General features: G+C 36.3%; 1 protein-coding gene across 2 annotated transcripts in view; it reads left to right on the forward strand.

The window, feature by feature from the left end:
• dgkb (diacylglycerol kinase, beta) overlaps nt 1-18,771 on the forward strand; it is an 81,055-nt gene that overhangs the window by 24,607 nt on the left and 37,677 nt on the right. For both annotated transcript variants that reach the window (XM_032559003.1, XM_032559004.1), the window contains 11 exons: nt 1,670-1,744; nt 2,727-2,846; nt 5,534-5,651; nt 7,003-7,091; nt 7,385-7,501; nt 7,774-7,872; nt 9,246-9,347; nt 12,788-12,861; nt 13,378-13,452; nt 16,233-16,318; nt 17,719-17,808. In XM_032559003.1, the coding sequence (XP_032414894.1) occupies nt 1,670-1,744; nt 2,727-2,846; nt 5,534-5,651; nt 7,003-7,091; nt 7,385-7,501; nt 7,774-7,872; nt 9,246-9,347; nt 12,788-12,861; nt 13,378-13,452; nt 16,233-16,318; nt 17,719-17,808 (1,045 nt within the window). The remainder of the gene's footprint in view (nt 1-1,669; nt 1,745-2,726; nt 2,847-5,533; nt 5,652-7,002; nt 7,092-7,384; nt 7,502-7,773; nt 7,873-9,245; nt 9,348-12,787; nt 12,862-13,377; nt 13,453-16,232; nt 16,319-17,718; nt 17,809-18,771) is intronic.

The raw sequence follows: 18,771 nt of genomic DNA on the forward strand, positions 1-18,771 counted from the left end.
AAAATGCAGTGAATTAATAAAACACTGGCTAAGAACATATTGCCTTGTAGTCAATTATTGTGCAACCCCCTCAGTTTAGTCCTTACTGCCTGTTACTGCTGCATGCACACCTGTGCTCAGGGGCATCAGGTGTCCAAACACCCACACAAACACACCTGATCCCTCCCTCCAGGTGGCGCAATGCGGTCTAAATGTACGCTTCACCGAGCTGCAACAAGCAAATCAAATCTGGTTCATTTAAGCAGAAAGTTTTTTCTGGTTTATTTTTCCCTCATGCAAAAAAGATGAAATTCTGTGCTGCTTTTCCGGTGAGGCTGAATTGGTCCAATTATTTGATGTAGAAGGGTGTTCCGAAATGAATAAATTAGAAATATGTTACACTTAGTATTGTAATTAAAAATGTTTTACTCTTATTATATGGAATCATTACACATATGGATAGAACATTATTGATAATAAAACCTTAAATGTAGTTATTTACAAATTATGGCCTAAAAATTGTGTCCATATTCTGCAAAGTATATTTCTATCTATACACAAAAAAAAAGAAAAAATTTAAAATGTCGGGGGATTTTTACTGTAATTTAACTGTTTATCATGTTAAATTTACTTACATGTCTGTTAATACAAAACTGTTATTTTTTTTGTATTTTTACAGTATATTTTCTTGTACATTTTTAAACACTTTTCTTATTCAAAAACTGAAACTTTAAGTATTTTTAGAGTATTTCTCAATTTTCAAATTTGTTTTGTCATACAAAAACATTAAGTCTGTGTTATATATTAAATGTGTTAAATATATTGTAGTTGTACTGTAAAATGTCATATTGTCACCTTCCTAAAATAATGGCTTAAATCTTATTTTATAACAATCATTTTCATGCAGCTAATAATTTAGCAGTTTGTTTTCTCTTGACCAGACATTGTGGTATTAAATGTATTTAAAGGTTCAGATATTTTATTGTAAATGCATTTTAATGAATCCAATATACTGACAAACATTTTTCTATCTATCGATCTAACTATATTTAGTCATGTTAGTTCTACAACAAAATAGTTTCATATTGTTGAAATTTCCTCCTGTTATCTATCTTATAGACTAATATAATAAATTACAATATTGAAAATCTGCTCGTCAAGTCATTTCTGGAAACAATTTGCTTTTTAGAAACATTCTCTATTTTGATACCTGAATAAGTTTGTTTTTCAATCTTTGTTGCTGCTCTTAAAATAATTTAACAAGACATCTAACTAATTTATGAATGGAAAAAAAGTAAGTTTGTAGGTAAAGTTAGTAGGAGGAAGTCTTTAAAAACACTCATTGGTGGAAGTTGGGAATAAAATAGGAGAGTTTTTCCAGTAAGATCCATATTAACACCAAAACATGAACTCGTGATTCTACTCTACCAAAACATGAACCTGTGATTCTTTTCCCTCCACTTCAAAACCGTCCTTAGCATCTTGATAATCCAGTGTGGCACCAGACACAAATGTCAGGCTCTCTTTAATTAAACCATCAGACGAGGAGCTCTTCCCACACCGCCTTTGTTTCCCGCTGTGCAGCTCTTCTGCACGTGTTCCCAACCTGCTATTACCAGCTGTTTATCAGTCTCCATATTGGAAGGTAAATACTGTATTTCTATGCCTGTAATGACCGTCTGTGATGCAGGAGCTGGAGCACATTATCTCCCAGATGATGCACGTAGCAGAGTACCTGGAATGGGACGTGACGGAGCTCAAACCGGTAAGAACAACATTTTGCCAGGAAAATACATTAGAAAACATGCTTCATTTTAGAGGTATTCTGATGAAAACTGTGGCACTTCTGGAAAATGCATGCAAAATTTTGCATTTTGCATTCATTCTTGTTATATTTGCAAGAATATAACATTTAATTTTGTGCATATACTCACTGGAAAAACAATTCCAGAATAAGTATATATTGTATTCTACAAAACATGTACCACAATTACTGCCGTTTTCAATTAAATTAGTGCAATCAAAGGAATTTAATAACTTATACTTACATTTTTAAAAGTTGATCAGTTACTCAGAACCTTAAATTAATATTATGTTTTCTGTATCGATGGATAAATATGATAAATATTAAATACATATTAAGAACATTTTTACTGGAGGAGCAAAAATGTAAATTATGTGCGTGATATGTAAGGTTTGTAATTACACTAAATCAACTAATGTGACTCAAAATATTACTGTATTGTGTTCTACAAAAATTATATAAACACAAAATTATACCAAGTATTTTTGATCTCGTTTCTAGTACCCTTGAAAGAGGACAAAACGGGACTTTTTCATCAATATTAAGGAAGTTTTCACTTAAAACAAGCTCCTATTTCTTACTGAAAAGTTACTTCTAAGTTAGTTTTGTCTTATTTCAAATTTACTAGAAACTAGATCAAAAATACTTGGTATGATTTGGTTTTGCAGTGTATGTACCACAATTATTGGTGTTTTCAATGAAATTAGTGTAACAAATGGATTTCAGTAAGATATACTTCATTATTATTTTTAGTTTATCTGCTTGTTAGACCTTAATCTTTACAACATTAGTAAACTAATGCGGGGCTTTCTGTGTCGTTGGATGAATATGAACTATTAAACATAGTTTTAGTGGCGATGCCAAAAGGTGTGGAGCAAAAATGTAAATTATAAGTGTGACGTTTCAGTTTGTAACTGAAAATCCAAACTGTTTTATGTCACAGATCCTCCAGGAAATGATGCATGAGATCGACTACGATCAGGACGGTACGGTGTCCCTGGGGGAGTGGATCCAAGGAGGCCTGACCACCATCCCACTGCTGGTCCTGTTGGGTCTGGAGACGGTGAGGTCACACAGAAACCGCCTGCATCTGCCACTGATAACACAGGAAAAATTAAAGAAAACCTGAATGAAATCTGCAAAAGCAGGTAAAAAAAATACCTCTTCTTGGTTACCAGATGGAAGCTAATATTCAAACATACTGAAGTTTTGCTTAATTTCTTAAATTTTCCATCATTTCTCATTTTCATTTGACACCATAAGGGCGCTTAAGAGAAAATTACCTCCTTGGTGTGTCATCAAACCTTTTAATTATCAATCAGTGTTTAATTGTTGCTTTTAATTTATTGCCACAGCTACATCAGATATTGTTTTTTCTCAATAATGCAAAAAAGAAAAAACAAAAGAAACAGTGAAACGTTTGACACCGTTTTAAAAACACATTCATAAGACAATTATTTAACACTTTTCTTAAGAGCTTGTGTATATATGTCTTACACCTTACAAGTGTAAATTAGCTTTATTATCCTCACCTCTCCTCTTTGTTTAACCTGATTTCAGATCCGTCCGGCAAGGTGATTATGTTAATTACTCTAAATTTGACACATCGTTTCTCTAATTACATCATGTAAATAGTAGTAATAAGAAGAATAAAGAGAATCACTCTTAGGCATATGTTTCTGTTGTAGTAGCTTCGTGTTTGTGGTGTTTCAGTGGATTTTTCCACATCTTTATGATCTATTACTGTTAAAGTTTTTCCAGCAACATAAAGGAGTCTATATTTATAGTTTACACACTTCTTTTCTAATTTCTCTCCGGATCAAATGTGATTTTCTGTGTCTCTGCCTAGTTTTTGAACCTTCAGTCCTGCTCCATCATGCTGTAAACTATTAAAGAATCATTGCTGAACTGTTCCAGGTCTCCTGATGAAGTTTGAATTTGTTTCTTTATTCAGTCTTCAATTTTCTTGGTGAGGAATTGCGAAGAAATTGACTCTTAAATAAGAAACAAGCCTATAAACTGCATCAGGAAGCTTCACTGCTGTCTCAACGCTAAATTCTTCAAGATAACTTTGTTTTTCTTCCACTTTTCCCTAACAATAAGAGGGAAGATTCATCACACAGTAGTGCAAAATCAATTTGCACACTGTAAAACATTTGAAGGTGGTTTAACTTGAAAATGAAAGTCCACCTGCTGCCTTGAAAATGCAATTTAAGTCAACAAGAAAATTGTTTTGTTTTTAACTCAGAAATTAAAGTTCATAAAGTTGATTTAACAACAAGAACATTGTTTTTTAAGTTCATTAATCTTGAACTGAGAGTTTTAACTTAATGCTGCAAATTAAACAAATAATTATTTCACAATATGCAAGAAAAAACTGCTGTCACCTTGTTAAAGAGCCACATTTCTCTATTATCTTCACTCATAATATCAAGTTAAAAATAACTGCTTGTTTTGGTTTAGAATAATTTAAATTCTTCCTTCAAATTGCATGAACAAAACTTCTGATCTGATAATGAATTTTATTAAACATCACAATGAATTCTGTTCAAAACATTTAGTGTGAACAGGACATAAAAATAAACATTTGCCTTAATAAAACACAAGAGTCAGATCGATGTAACCCACTTCCATCTCAGGATACAAAACATGCCGCTAAGCATTCTGGGAAATAGTTCCCACTCTTGTCTTTTTCTTCTTCCAGTTTTTAAATCCTAACCAAAAAACTCTAGTTTCTTTAACTCTTGGAGGTTTGACAAAATTAATAAAAAGCTAACAAAACTTACTGCTGTAAGTTTATCTTTCACCAACTCACACATTTAGGTTCAGAATCTAAAACTCACTACATTTATTCAACTTAAAGAGTAGAAGACAGTAGATGTGGCTCAAATGTTTTATAGTGCACTTCATGCAGAATCCCAGTTTGTTGTTGCTATTTTTTTATATATAAAAAAGGTTATTTGCTGCCTTTCTTATCAAAGGATACTCATCTCTATGCATGCAGAAGTTCACACACCCACCTGCTGCTAATATAAATGTCCTGTTCAGATAGCGTCGTGGTTATTCTTCACCATTCTCAGTAAAAGATGGTTCCATTTCTAGCTGGTGTTTTTTACTGAAGTCTCTTTATTGGAGCTGAAACTTTCACATTTTTGATCATTTGAGAAACTGCAGTTGCTGCACATGAGGTTATTTTCATGCTAAAAAGATGATGGCTGCACACTTTTTTCCCCGTTTTAGTGATTGTCTGCTTGCCATTACACAAAAATTTTAAACTAGTTACATTTTTGGAATAAATTAAATTGCCCTTTTGCATAATAATTTGAATACAATGAAAAGTGTCACTAAAAGACATCAGAATGCTTTATTAGCTAACCAGAAAAGATTTTTATTGAATGTAAAAAAAGAAAAATTGCATTAGAGAACAACTTCCTTATACTAACTCTGAGGGTGCAGTTCTTACATTGTCCACTAGATGGCTGCATTTCTCTGTCTTCATTTAAAGTCCCAACCAGGGCTCGTTTTTTATTTATGAATGAATGAATGAAATATTTCTAATAATTGAACTCAAACTGAATTCAGAGTTTCCTACAGAATCTTTCTCATTGCTACTACAGCAAAAAAATAAAATAAAATAAATAATGATAATAATAATTCACTGTCTTCCACTATAAGAAACACATGGAAAAGCAATAAAGCTCTTACTGTTGTTCATGATAAAGTAAGTAATGGATGTTTCTGTTTGTTCAGAATGTAAAAGATGATGGGCAGCACGTGTGGAGGCTGAAGCACTTCAACAAACCCGCCTACTGTAACCTGTGTCTCAACATGCTAATTGGGCTGGGGAAGCAGGGACTCTGCTGCTCATGTGAGTCTGTCGCCTGACGCTCAGCTTTTCATCTCTAAATACACAAACTCATCCGTTGTTTGGATGCTTTGACATTCTTATTTGGTTTCTAATAAAATCCTCCCATCTGAAAACAGAATGTTTTAATGCCGTAGCTTATTCTCACACTGATGTTTATTCAGAGGAGAAAATTTATGTTTGGATTTTTTTATTTATTTATTTATTTATTTTTACATGAAACCATGCTTTCATTTTGTCAACATTTCTCAAGGTTGGATCAAACAGAGAGAAGGATTTCTGGATATTATTGTTTGCAGAGTTCAGGATTCTTACTGATTCTCTCATCTGTTGAGGTTTTCTAATGATTTATTTACAGGAACTAAGGCTGCGTTCACACTGCAGCCTAAATGACCCAATTCCAATTTTTGTTTTGCCATAATGCAACCTGTATCTGATCTTTTCATGACAGTCTGATGAAAACTGTCTGATGAACCCATTTTTTTGGGGTTCATCAGACAAAAATGGGTCGCATTTTTTTCGAATGCGACTCAGGCCACTTGGGTTTTCAATACGCATCTGATTCAAATGTGACCTGAATCTGAACGGTCAGGTCGCATTCATCCGACATGAACGACATTGATACTCTACAAATGTCACTATTCTGCGTCCTGATACGCACAAGCGGGAAGAAAATCAACAATCATGGTGGACTATAACGAGGAAGTTGTTAATCTGCTGGCTCCGGTTGGACAACACCTTCAAATGTGTAAGTTACGCTCCACCGTTAGCATCCATGTTTACTTCTGCAAACATTGAGCACTTCTTCTTCTTTTGTTTGGCGGTTGGCAAAACACTGAGCATGCTCTGAATGTGTGACCTTATTGCGCCCTCTACCGTGCATGCGGGACACTTTTAGGTTGTTTGCAGTTCACACTGGAGAACACAAACAAGCCTCATATATTTGGAAGTGTGAACAACAATGCCAAAAAAATCAGATTTGATAAAAAAATTGGATTTGGGTCACTTTAGGCTGCAGTGTGAAGCCAGTCTAAAGCTGTTGATTTTGATGTCCAGTTAGCCATTTCTGTGCTGATTTAGTAGTGTGTTTGGATTGTTAACATTTAGTATTTATTTGCAGAAAAAATAAGGAAAACAATTCAGTGCTTTCAGACCTCAAATAATACAAAGAAAATGAGTTCATATTCATTTAGAAACAATAACACTAATGTTTTAACTCAGGAAGAGTCCGGAAATCAATATTTGGTGGAATAACCAGGAGGTTTTCAATGGGGTTCAGTGCAGTGGACTCTTCATTTTTTCCAGAGGTGTATGAGTTTTTATGGATTGTTTATTTTATTCTGCCTTTTATCAGTTTGCAAGTATACGGTCCATGAGCGCTGTGTGGCTCGCGCTCCACTTTCTTGCATCAAAACGTACGTGAAATCCAAGAAAAACACTGAGGTGAGTCCTGACAATGATCTTCTGCTGCAACAAATATTACTCAATCTGTTATTAAGCATTGCTTATTACCAGGATAATATTTGAACTCTAAAACACACACATCATTACTCGTTTGGCCTCTTGTCTTCCTTTTCTCTCCTTTATTTCTTGTTTCCTCCTGATTGTTTTCTTTCCTTTCTGCTTTCTTTAATTGCCGTGTCACTTCTACCTTTGTATACATCTTGTTTTTCTGCACCACGTTTTTTTTCTCGCTGCTTTTCCACCCAGTATGCCGTCTCTCCTCCTCTTTGCAGGTAATGCATCATTTCTGGGTGGAGGGGAACTGCCCCACCAAGTGTGACAAGTGTCACAAAACCATTAAGTGTTACCAGGGCCTGACTGGGCTCCACTGTGTGTGGTGTCAAATCACGGTAAGCCACCCCTCGCTGAGAGGCAGCCACCTCCTCATTATATTCCCACTGCTTCTTGTTGTTTAGGCTTTCATTTTGGCACCTCTGATACCTCACAAGTCATTTCGCCAATTTACACTCAGAAAACACTTGTTTGCAGCTCTAAGATAATAGAAAATAAGACGGAGACAGCGACGTGTGCATTTGCAAATAAACCCTGAAAACGCAGCTGAAATATTTATTTCTGTTGCCACTAGTTTGAGGTTGTTAATAATAGCTTCCACCTCCTCCAGCTCCATAACAAGTGTGCTTCCCACGTCAAACCTGAGTGTGACTGCGGACCCCTGAAGGATCACATCCTGCCCCCAAACTCAATCTGCCCCGTCGTCCTGGTAAGACTTCGCTTGTTCTGGTCAGCGGGCCTCGAGGCGGAGAGAGCCTTCGAGACCTGATGATCCAATCATCAGACCTGAGTTCTCCTACTGTGCTTCGAAGTGGCAGCAATTTATTTTTTAGAACTTTATTCTGAAAATTGCACAAGTGTGTTTGAAGTGGATAAAAGTGTTCCACCATAACGCAATTTTCTTTCTAATCAGCTGCAGATTTCTCTTTTATTTTGGAGGAAAAATAATTAGATTTTCACCTTCAAATTGGTATAGAATAGACTTTATTAATCCCCAAGGGGCAATGACTTATTCGTTGACAAGCTACTCCATCTAAAGTGTTAAATATTAATAATGCAAATATAACCATAAGAGATAAAGTAAATACAAATATAGTATTTTTTATATCAGGTTGCAGTTACCTTTATTGCCACAAGCACAGAAGTGACTAACATTAAGGAAATTTATTTGATTGGCAATTATCTGCTAATATATATGTGACACCTTATTGAGGAAAGTATTAAGCCCAACTTCTTTGACCTCTGTGGCTATTTTTCTTTTATTGAATTCTGGTCTGTTTTAATAGTTTGATCTGCACCAATATTGCCACCAGCTTTTAGCAGGGGGTATTTTTTTTTCTGTGTGATCTTACATAAATTGCTATGGTTTTTAAGCAATGCATCAGAATTTTTCAGAAAAATTCACCTTTTTCTCAGAATTCTGACTTTAATCTTGCAAGATGAAACGTTAGTATTCTGAGAAAAAAAAATCCAGAGTTTTAAATTTTTTTTTTTCTTTTTTAGTGCTCTTAATCCTCTTCCACATCATTGTGCAGGGTTTCCGCGCGGTAGTGAAAGGTAGTAAATTAAATGAGCTCAAATTAAGGCCAGTCAAAGGTAGTAAGAATACAGGCCAGTAACTAAAGGTAGTAAAAGGTAGTACATTTTTCATTGATGCTCACATATTGTCTTAAGTTTGTTTTACTAAAATCTGTATAAAAAATTATAACTACCGTACTGGCAGGACCTGAGCTGTCACTGATAGACTCCAAGCTGCTGTGCGCATGCGTTGTGTTGGAGCCGCCTAACGTGTTGAGACTAGCTAGTCATTTTGCGCTTTGCCATGGGAAAATATACGTTTTCACAACTTTGGCTCGATGATCCGAGATGCAAAGATTAGGGATGACCGAAGTTGAAAAGTAAAACATAGCAAAAAAAACATAAATTAGCAGAAATTAGTATAAAACCTGAAATAGTTGAAAAGTAAAACAGCAAAATAAATGGCATAAATTAGCAGAAGCAGAAATGAGTTCTGATATCTGGATCTTGTTTTGTGCTGCTGTTTGGAGTCAAACCTCGAGCCGTTTTGCTGTGTCACTTCAGGAACGGCAGTCGACTCTGAGAAAGGACTCCAGGTCCAGTCAGTCGAGTCGAGGAAAGATGCAGAGGGCGAACTCTGTCACAGTGGACGGCCAAGGACTGCAGGTTAGCCTCACATCGGACATATGTCTTGGCTTTTACTGACATTTCAGTACATAAGTACAAAGAAATTCACACTAAAATCACCCAGTAAATGTGTGGCGATCAGTTAGTTTCATTATTGTGTCAAGAATTTGTTATAAAATGGTTGAAAATGAAAAAACATATATTTTACCAAAGGAAATGAGGATTATTAGAACTCAATACCACCGTATATATTCATTGTAAGGTCTTGAAAAATGTGCTTTCTTTCATTGCAGCAACTTAACTGCCTTGTTGCTGAAAAAGTACTATACAAATAAAACTACTTCTTCTTCTTAATTTTCACATAAAAAAATATAGAAAAACCCAACCTTTAATGTGAAAAATGCTCTTCAGGAAGGGAAAAAAGCGTTCTTCTCGCTAACTTGAATGTTTCCATCCCTAAAAATTCCCACAAATAATATAAAATAAAGTAACCGAGGCATTTTTTAATTTATACTTTACAATTTTTCAGTGGAGTAATTGAAATGATCCCAGTCACTCTTTAAAATGGGAAGGAACATGATTTATAAGCAAGTCTTATGTGTGATAATCTTATTAAATCAGGAAATGGCAACTGGAAAGCAGCTAAACACAAAATTATTTCTAACATTTTATGCATCTTTGTTCAGGTAGCTGATAAAGAGTTGAGTAAAGAGTGTAAAACAGATGACGTCTTTGTAACCAACCATATGTCACCCAAACTCATTGAACTTCTGATCCAGACAAAGTTTTAAATCAGTTAGATTAGAGAAGCTACAGGTGGTGTAAAGACAGCGATATCGCCTCTCATTATCAGCATATCAAGCCAGTTTCCTGTCGAATCTTAAGATTTGATGTGAGCCTCTGCAGTTGGTGAACACCGCCAGTCCTGCTGGTAATCAGCATCATCCATAATCAACATCCTGATCCTGTGCCAGCACGCCGCCGATGGAAACCCAGCCGCCGTCTGCGGCGAGCGTTCGTCTGCGCGCGGCTTTAGGAAAGAGAAATACGATGAATCAAATCCCGGCCACATCCATCTCTGCCTCTCGCTGGCTAACCAGCGTAATAATCAAGATTATTATTTATAATTACAGGAAGTAATGGATCACTCTGGACGGGACAGGGAGCTCATTAATTCACCCTCGGCCTGCTGGGATAGCAGACAGGGGGAGTTAAGTGCTTCATCTGTGTCAGGGAGAGCACTGGGCGAGTTGTTGCAGGACAGTTCAAACGGGGTGTGGGCCCGAGGCTCAAACCGAGTCCAGAACCTCAAGCAAACTGGGAGATTATGTCTGATTATATGTTTGAGACAAGGTATCATCACATTATACCCACAACCTCTCACCTATGACCTATTATACTTCCTTGATCAAGTTAGGATGGGTCTATAGATCAGGGGTGTCATTTACGTTTTGGGCCAAATCAATAATTTATAAAATTAAATATTATTGAGCATCTTTTCAGTCCCTCCAGAATTTTACAATTACTTTGTGATTGTGATTTGTAAAAATCAAAGTGCTTGTGATACTAATTTTGAAATATCTGCTATATTTGCGCTTATTTTGAGGCGACTGTGGCTCTTTGGTAGTCGTCTTGCGATCGGAAGGTTGTAGGTTCGATTCCAGCTTCCTCCTGCCACATGTCGATGTGCCTCTGGGCAAGGCACTTAACCCCAAATTGCCTACCGATCTGCGTATCGGTGTATAAATGTGTGCATGCTTGTGAGTGCGACTGGGTGAATGTGACTCTAGTGTAAAGCGCTTGAGTGGTCAAAAATGACTGGAAAAGCGCTATATAAGTTCAGTCCATTTACCATTTATTTATGTCTGTAAATGCGACTTTTTATTACTCACTGTATAGATCATGGACTATAAGCTGACATCAATTCAAGCCGAGGCAGCTGTTTAGTACAAGTAAGAAAGTTTTTGACAATGTTTGAGAAAAATCTGAAGTAAACTCCCAATTATGTATTAGTGCAAAAAAGTAGGGGGATTTGTTGATTTTGTATCGATTTCCATGATAATTCGGAAGAAACTAGAGGGACTGATTGATATAATTGGGCAGTAAACAGATAAAAGCTGCATTAATTTGATTGATAACATAATATTTAAGCAAATGTAGTGTTTTCTTTAGAACTTAGAGGGTCATATAAAAATCTTTGGATTTGGCCCAGGGGCCTCAAGTTTGACACATGTGGTCTATAGGCTATACAATTCTTTTTTTTTTTTTTACACAAAATCATTCTTAGATAATGAGATTTTAATCTAATCAGTTCTGTCCTTTTTGAGCTCCTTTCAGAATGAGGTGTTTTAGAGCCTCTTGTCACTTTAAATCCAAATAATCTGCTGCTGCTTTCCATGCCCCCCAACTCAATGTTGGGGGGCAGAACTGGAGCCTCCTGCACAACCAACAAGAATAGTAAGTCAACAACAAAACACTTATCTTTTCTAGCACCATTGTACAGTGCATACAAAGGTAAAATCAGCTGACCAAACGTGCTGGAGCTCTGCTCTGGTTGCTAGGTCACGGCGAATCCGACTCAACGATCAGGAGGTTTAGGAAACGATTCGATTTCCACTCACCAGAAAACATTAACTATTTTTTAAGCACTTTAACTGTTTTTAGAAGCAGTAGAATAACATAATGTACAAAAATGTGAATTTTGCCTAATAAGCCCCCTTTAATATTTGTATTATTCCAGATGTTTTGTGAACATCAGGGGACAAACAACATCACAGAGACTTAGAAACACAGCAGAGAGCAGATTGATTCTAAAATTATTTCCCAAACTCTGAATAAATAAAAGAATTTAAGCCATCATACAAAAATCGAGTATTGCACAAGTAGAAACCTACCAAGTCATATGCATCCACCTAAACTGACAGACTGGACAACCAAGAGCTCCATGGTAACTCTGGAGGAGCTGCAGAGATTCACAACTTCTGCCTGTTACACATTTCCAGGATGAAATGTGTAAAAAAATCTGCAAGAGGCTGACAGGAACTCTTATAGGTTTTTATATCCTTTTAATACAATATCAATATTAAACATATAAAATACAGTAATGTTTGTGGGTCAGGGTGTTGCATTTATGCAACATTTTCCATTTTCAAAAGGTTTGTATTAAGATTAATTCTTTTGAGCTTAACCTAAAACCCATTCACAACTTTTAAAACCCTCTTTCTCTTTTAAATGGACCGTATAAATAACATTTCAAGGGAAAAGTTTAGGTTTCCACATAGAAGACTATAGAGCGCTCCCGTTCCCGGGCTGGACCGGTTCACAGGAAATCTGTGCAGAATGCAGGCAGGCAGTGCAGCGCTTGGAAGTGCCATATATACTTGATAAAATGTCTGAGGGATACGGCTTGAAAGTGAATTCCTGTGAAGCATCCTGCAGTCTCCAAACACCGAGGCTTTGTTTTGACATCTTCCACACAGATCACAACAATAGAGGGCACTCATCCTCTGCTGGTGTTTGTCAATCCAAAGAGCGGGGGCAAGCAGGGGGAGAGGTAAGTACACAACCTGTCTCAACATGCTACAAGGGGCCTCTGAAGCAGCTACAGAGGGGAGGAAGCAGCATGGCCGCGGGGCTGACGGCTGCTTTTTGACTTAGTCAAATAAAAACACAATCTGATTTACCTAAAGCGCCGGCCGCCTCGGAGAGAAACTCCTCTCACTGCCGGCTTCAGTCCCTTTCTGTAACCCTGGGCTAATTGGGTTATTACTGAAACATATTCATTCACTTCTTATTATGCCGGCCCTCATCTGTTTAAATTATGAGATCAAAATATGACTTCAGCCAGTTGATATAATGAAATTGAAATTAAAATGAATTAGTCTTTCTAATGGTTTCTCCTCAAGGGGACTTTAGACATTTTTCCGCCTTGCTGCCCAGTCCTCTGGCGTGTCGGTCTGATCAGAGAAGCTCTGTGTTTCCCCCCATTCACCGAGTCAGCATGTGACGGAGTCAGCTATTACACTTTCGCTCACTGCTGTTTCCTGATTTTCTTTTTCTTTTCTATTAGAATTTATAGAAAGTTCCAGTATCTCCTGAACCCGAGACAAGTGTACAACCTGGCCAAGAATGGACCATTGCCGGGGTACGTTGGAAAAAACCTTGTGCTAAATCAGTTAGCGTTTATATTCATTTCCATTCTGGCAAAAAGAAGGCATTGTGGGACCAACTCTGAGGTTAATGCTAATGCAGATTTTAATTGCTATTGGTTGGTGTTTGCACAGCAACCAATCCAGGAGCGCCATTACTTTTTTTTGACACTGATTGGCTACATCCCCAAGAGAGAGATAGGGAAGTCGGTGGATGTTAGCTTATGATGTAGTGCTAAGATGATTTTCTCTGCGTGTATTAATGGATATTAAGGTATATTTGATGTTTCAACTAATAAAGTAGGCAGATAAAGGTGGATTTTACACTGCAAGAACACAAAATCTTAAGTATTTTTGGTCCAGGTTCTTGTCAAAACGTCTTGGTACACTTGAAATACGACAAACTAGCTTATAGGTAACTTTAAGCAAGATGTTGGAGCTGGACTTAAGTCAACAATAATATTGATGAAAAAGAACTAGTTCCATTGGCAGATTATTTGATTTAACAAGATTCTCCTCGTGTTATAAGTTAAATAATCTGCCAGTATTTTTCATCAATATTAAGGAATTACTAATTTAGAACAAGTTTTCATATCTTGCTAAGATGTTACTTGTTAGCTGTTTTTGTCTTATTTCCAGTGTACTAAGATATCCGCAGTAAAAACCTGGCAACATTTTGTGTTTTTGAAGTATTGTCCTTAAATGTTGATGCAAATCCCATTTTAATATTATGAATGATAAACAAAGACTCCTTATAGGCCTGTCACAATAAACAATAAATCAATTAATCGCATGATGTTTATTTGCATAACTTATTGTTTTTCTCTTTCTACCAAAAACTGGATGACAAAATTCCTCAGTCTGGTGTTTTTTTCTCAACTAGCCATTTTTTTAGGTCAATTTTGTTTACAGACACTTAAGTCATTTTATTTGTTGTTTCTGTTGTTTTGTTTATTTATTGTGGATATATAAAATGTCTTCCAGTTCCAGGATGATTCCAGTTGGATGATTTTCAAAATCATCCAAATGATTTTGAAAATTTCAAGTTTATTGATCTTTAAGAATGCGTGCATAATTATGCCATTACCATTAAATTACTTTAAAATGGTCTCAAAATAACATTATTGTTTATTGCAATAACTTCTGGGATAACTTATTGTCCAGCAAAATTTGTTGTACTGAGAGGCCTAACTAATTATATTTGGAGAAATGACACATTTTAAAAAAAAATATTTGTAATCTTAACAGAAATGGATTGCATTTAACTAAAAAAAAACAAACAAAAAAAAAAACTAAGACAATCCATTTGTCATTCTGCTTACTCTCTGTTGTTGCTCACATATAATGATCCCATCACATGCAAGAGAGGCCTTTAGCATTACAGCCTCCAGTTTCTCCTCCCTCACACACCCAAATGAGGTGAGTTCACATATAACACATCCTGGAGACGACCGTACCGAGCCGGATCCGCAGACAAGTAGCGGCTCTGTATGCATAAGACTATATGAGAGCTCATGACACAAATGACTGACGGATGCAGAGTGGGTGAAGCTCTTGCCACACAACATGTGATCACGCATGCAGACAAGCAGCTCGCCACAGCCCGGTGGTGTGGACGGCGCCGGGTCCCCTACAGTTCACGTTTGTGATTAAGAAAATGAATGGATCATTTACATGCAAGAGGCTCCTTCACTTTGCCGCCTGCGTCCAGCAGCATTCGGGACACGCAGGAATTTCTCGCCGCCGTGCTACCATGTTGTTTGGCTTTGATTAGACCTGAAAAACAGCATCTTTTAGATTTATAAAAAATAAATAAACAGCAGCACACCGCTGCTTACAAAAGGATCCAAGAGGCTTGAACTGCATGTATGAGAAGACAGCCGAGTTTTCAGCACCAGCAGTTTCATTTTGTTAATTTTCCTCTGATCAGAACCAAAAGCATCATCTGGTTCTGGATGCAGAGATCCTGACAGCATACGCGATGACCTTCCCCAGTTATAACCTAGTTAATATTTTGCCAAGTGAACTCACCGCAGCTCACATTAGCAGGGTGAGCAGTCACCATCGGACACTGCAGCCCAGGCAGCCGCGTACACTGCTGTCAATTAGCTGCCTTTCTAATCAAATTACAGCAAATTAAGTGTTTGTTTCTTGGTATTTAAATATCCCCAAAGTTGCCTTTCATGTTCACGGCCGTCTGTTTTTGTGTCTAATGTGGTTTGTGGCCCCAGTTGGAGAGTAATTGAGCGAGTCATTTACCCGCCATACGAGGCAGTGAGGCTGGCTCATTCAGTTAGGGCTTTGTTATTGTGAAGGAACGGAGGAAGTTGGACTGAACATTGCCTGTCATGATCCAATTAGTCCCTGAACAGACAGTGTACCTCACTGAATGAATAATATCAATGCGACATGTGGTTTTTTTTTCTTTTTTTTTTAGTGAGATTAGGTTCAGTTTACAGTAAAGTAATATGCTATTTTAAAAAATATGTTGTTTAAAATCTCAAATACAAGAAACTGTAAGAAAAACTAAGATGTTAGTAGAAGAAATCTTAGGAATTTTGAATCATTCTTTAATGTAAAAAAATTACTTTCCTGCTAATCACCGAAATAGAAAGATTAGGTTCAGTTTACCACTTTGTCTTCTAAAAATTAGAGGACAATTTTTTAGAGTGTCCTCTAAAAAAAAGGACACTCGTCCTCTAAAAAATAGAGGACAACATTTTTTAGAGGGCAATATAAATTTCTGTTTCAAAAACATTAACTTTTATCATTGCAGTTTGAACTTCTTCCGAGATGTTCCTGATTTTAGAGTATTGACCTGTGGAGGAGACGGCACTGTGGGCTGGATCCTGGACTTTATTGGTACAAATTACTTATTTTCAAATATTTTGTTGAAAATCCACAGAACAGTTTCTTTCAAGCATTTTCTGTGATTTGGGGGAACACAAGAAATATTGGTAAATTGTCGTTATAGGGGAAAAAGAATGCTTAATCTTTAAATATGTTGTAGTTCAAAAGTTGGCCTGATATTAACTTTTGTTTCACATTGTGCTTGTGTCCAAATATAGTTGTACAGAAATGAAAACTATTGACTGAATTTTGAGCTCTATTTTTCACAGCATAAGTGTATATTTAACTGTTGTGGACACCGATAACTAGAAAAATGAGTTGCTCTGACCATAAAGCACTTTTCATAAACATTATGACATTTAGCTGAATAATGCTAACTGTTCAATTCTAGCGCTAGACTAAAGTGCTAGCTTCAATTCAGATTTTATTTGTCCTCGAAAGATTACAACCGTCAAGCAGCAATTTAGTTTTGACGTAATTTATTTGTCATGTTATTCGCGTAGATGTTGTATTTACCTTCACATCTTGTTCAGTCCTGCCCATGTTTTATGTTGTCCCTGCATGGTTCTTGTTTGAAATAAAGTTATTGGTGAAAAAAAGAGAGCACGTAAAGAGAGGAAACGGAACTGCTGAAACGGAACATTCTTCGCCCCCTTCAAAATAAGAGCATGAATATAAACAGAATTCTTACCAGAATGTTTTCGGAAAAATTTTAGTAACATGTGAATGTTCAAGTACAGCACACACTGTATGTTTTTTTTTATAACTTTGTAATTTTGTGTTTTTATTACTTAAAGTAAATATACTTAATTGATTTAAAAAAAAAAACACTTGACAATTATTCACAATGAAAATAATGCACCTTATACTTGAATTTGCCTTACATTTCTATAAGAATGTGTAGTAATCTATGAAACAATAGCAAAACAACTGTCCATTTCCTTTATTAGACAAATTTCATTTATTTTTATTGGTTTTTGGAGTCTCCGTTGCTCAGCCTTCAATGGTAAACCATCATTTATTGGTCATATATAAACACCTTGAACGAGCTCTGTGCTGTCAGTGGTGGCCAAATAGGATGATTACGTGAGAGAGGGAAAACGACATATTAGTCATCACTTAGAAAAAAAAATCTCTCCTCTGTTTGTACTTGAAGGTGTGTTACTTCTTCATTCTCTCTAAAAATTGCCTCAATTTTTTTTATCAATCAAAACAATGGTAGGTAATAACCGTCAGGCAAAATGTGGTTTTTGAAATTGGCTGCACAACTGGAAGTCCATATTGACTTGTTTTTACAAGCAAAGGTGCAAAATGGATTTGATTTGTTCGTTACAAGTTTGTGTTGTGAATTTGCCCTCTGGGTTTGACCTCTTGTTTGACACACTGTTGTGGTTTTTGTCCCACTGCTCCAGATAAGGCCAACCTGGACAGGAACCCCCCTGTATGTATACTTCCTCTTGGCACGGGCAATGACCTGGCGAGATGTCTGCGATGGGGAGGAGGTACTGAATACATATCAGGGAATAATTTGCTTTGGTTTCGCCTAATGCACTTTTTTAAATAGAGGAGAGATTTGTACTCTTGATTTATCATATAAGGATGTTAGGAAAAAAAAGTTCAGAGATCAGGAAATACAAAAAAAACCTAACGGAGTGCAGCATTTAAGAAATTAAAACTTTCTGTCATGCGCTGATCAGTCATAACCTGATAATTATAGATGTGTTTTGTTGATTTATGCAGAAATGTCTGACCATTTAGGTCACTTAAAAATGTAATTATCACTTGAACAATTATCTTGTATGAATATTTTAAATCAGTTTTGCAGTTTATTAATTAAAAATGTGAGTGTTTATGAGGGAGATGCTTGTTAGTCCCTCTTACACGAAGCACTTAATTTTAGTCATACTCTTTGGAAGTTTTCACATTTTCTCACATTAAAATCACACTTTAATGTATTTTATCTGGTTTTTATTTAATAGAAAAACACAAAGTAGTGCAAAAATCTGAACTGGAATTAAACTAAATAAAAATGTGAAAAGTGTGGCAACTGTTTGCATTCTGCCCTTTCTGAGTCAATGCTTGTTTTTGCTGTTACCACAGTGATGAGTCTCATGCAGCTTTGTGCATCTAGAAACTTGATTTTTTGTTTGCAAAGTCGTTCAAGCTTAGTCAGATTGGATGGGCAATATCTATAAACATCAGTTTTTTAGTCTTGGACTTTGACTGGGCCATTCTAACACCATTCAGTTGCACTGCTGACTGTATATTTAGGACAGTAACTTTTCTTTAACCCTGTCTGTCTGCTGCGTTCCTTAGTGTTTGTTCTTTAATTTTTTCTAACAAGCCTCTAAAGCCAACACAGAACAGCTGGACTAAATTACAGAGAGTGTTTTTATTTCTGAAGGCAGTTGACTGCACTGGATTTTATTTAGCTGCATCTGATAAAAGGAGGTTAAATACAAATG

The sequence above is a fragment of the Xiphophorus hellerii genome, chromosome 3, assembly GCF_003331165.1.
Source record: "Xiphophorus hellerii strain 12219 chromosome 3, Xiphophorus_hellerii-4.1, whole genome shotgun sequence".
Taxonomy (NCBI): Eukaryota; Metazoa; Chordata; class Actinopteri; order Cyprinodontiformes; family Poeciliidae; genus Xiphophorus; species Xiphophorus hellerii.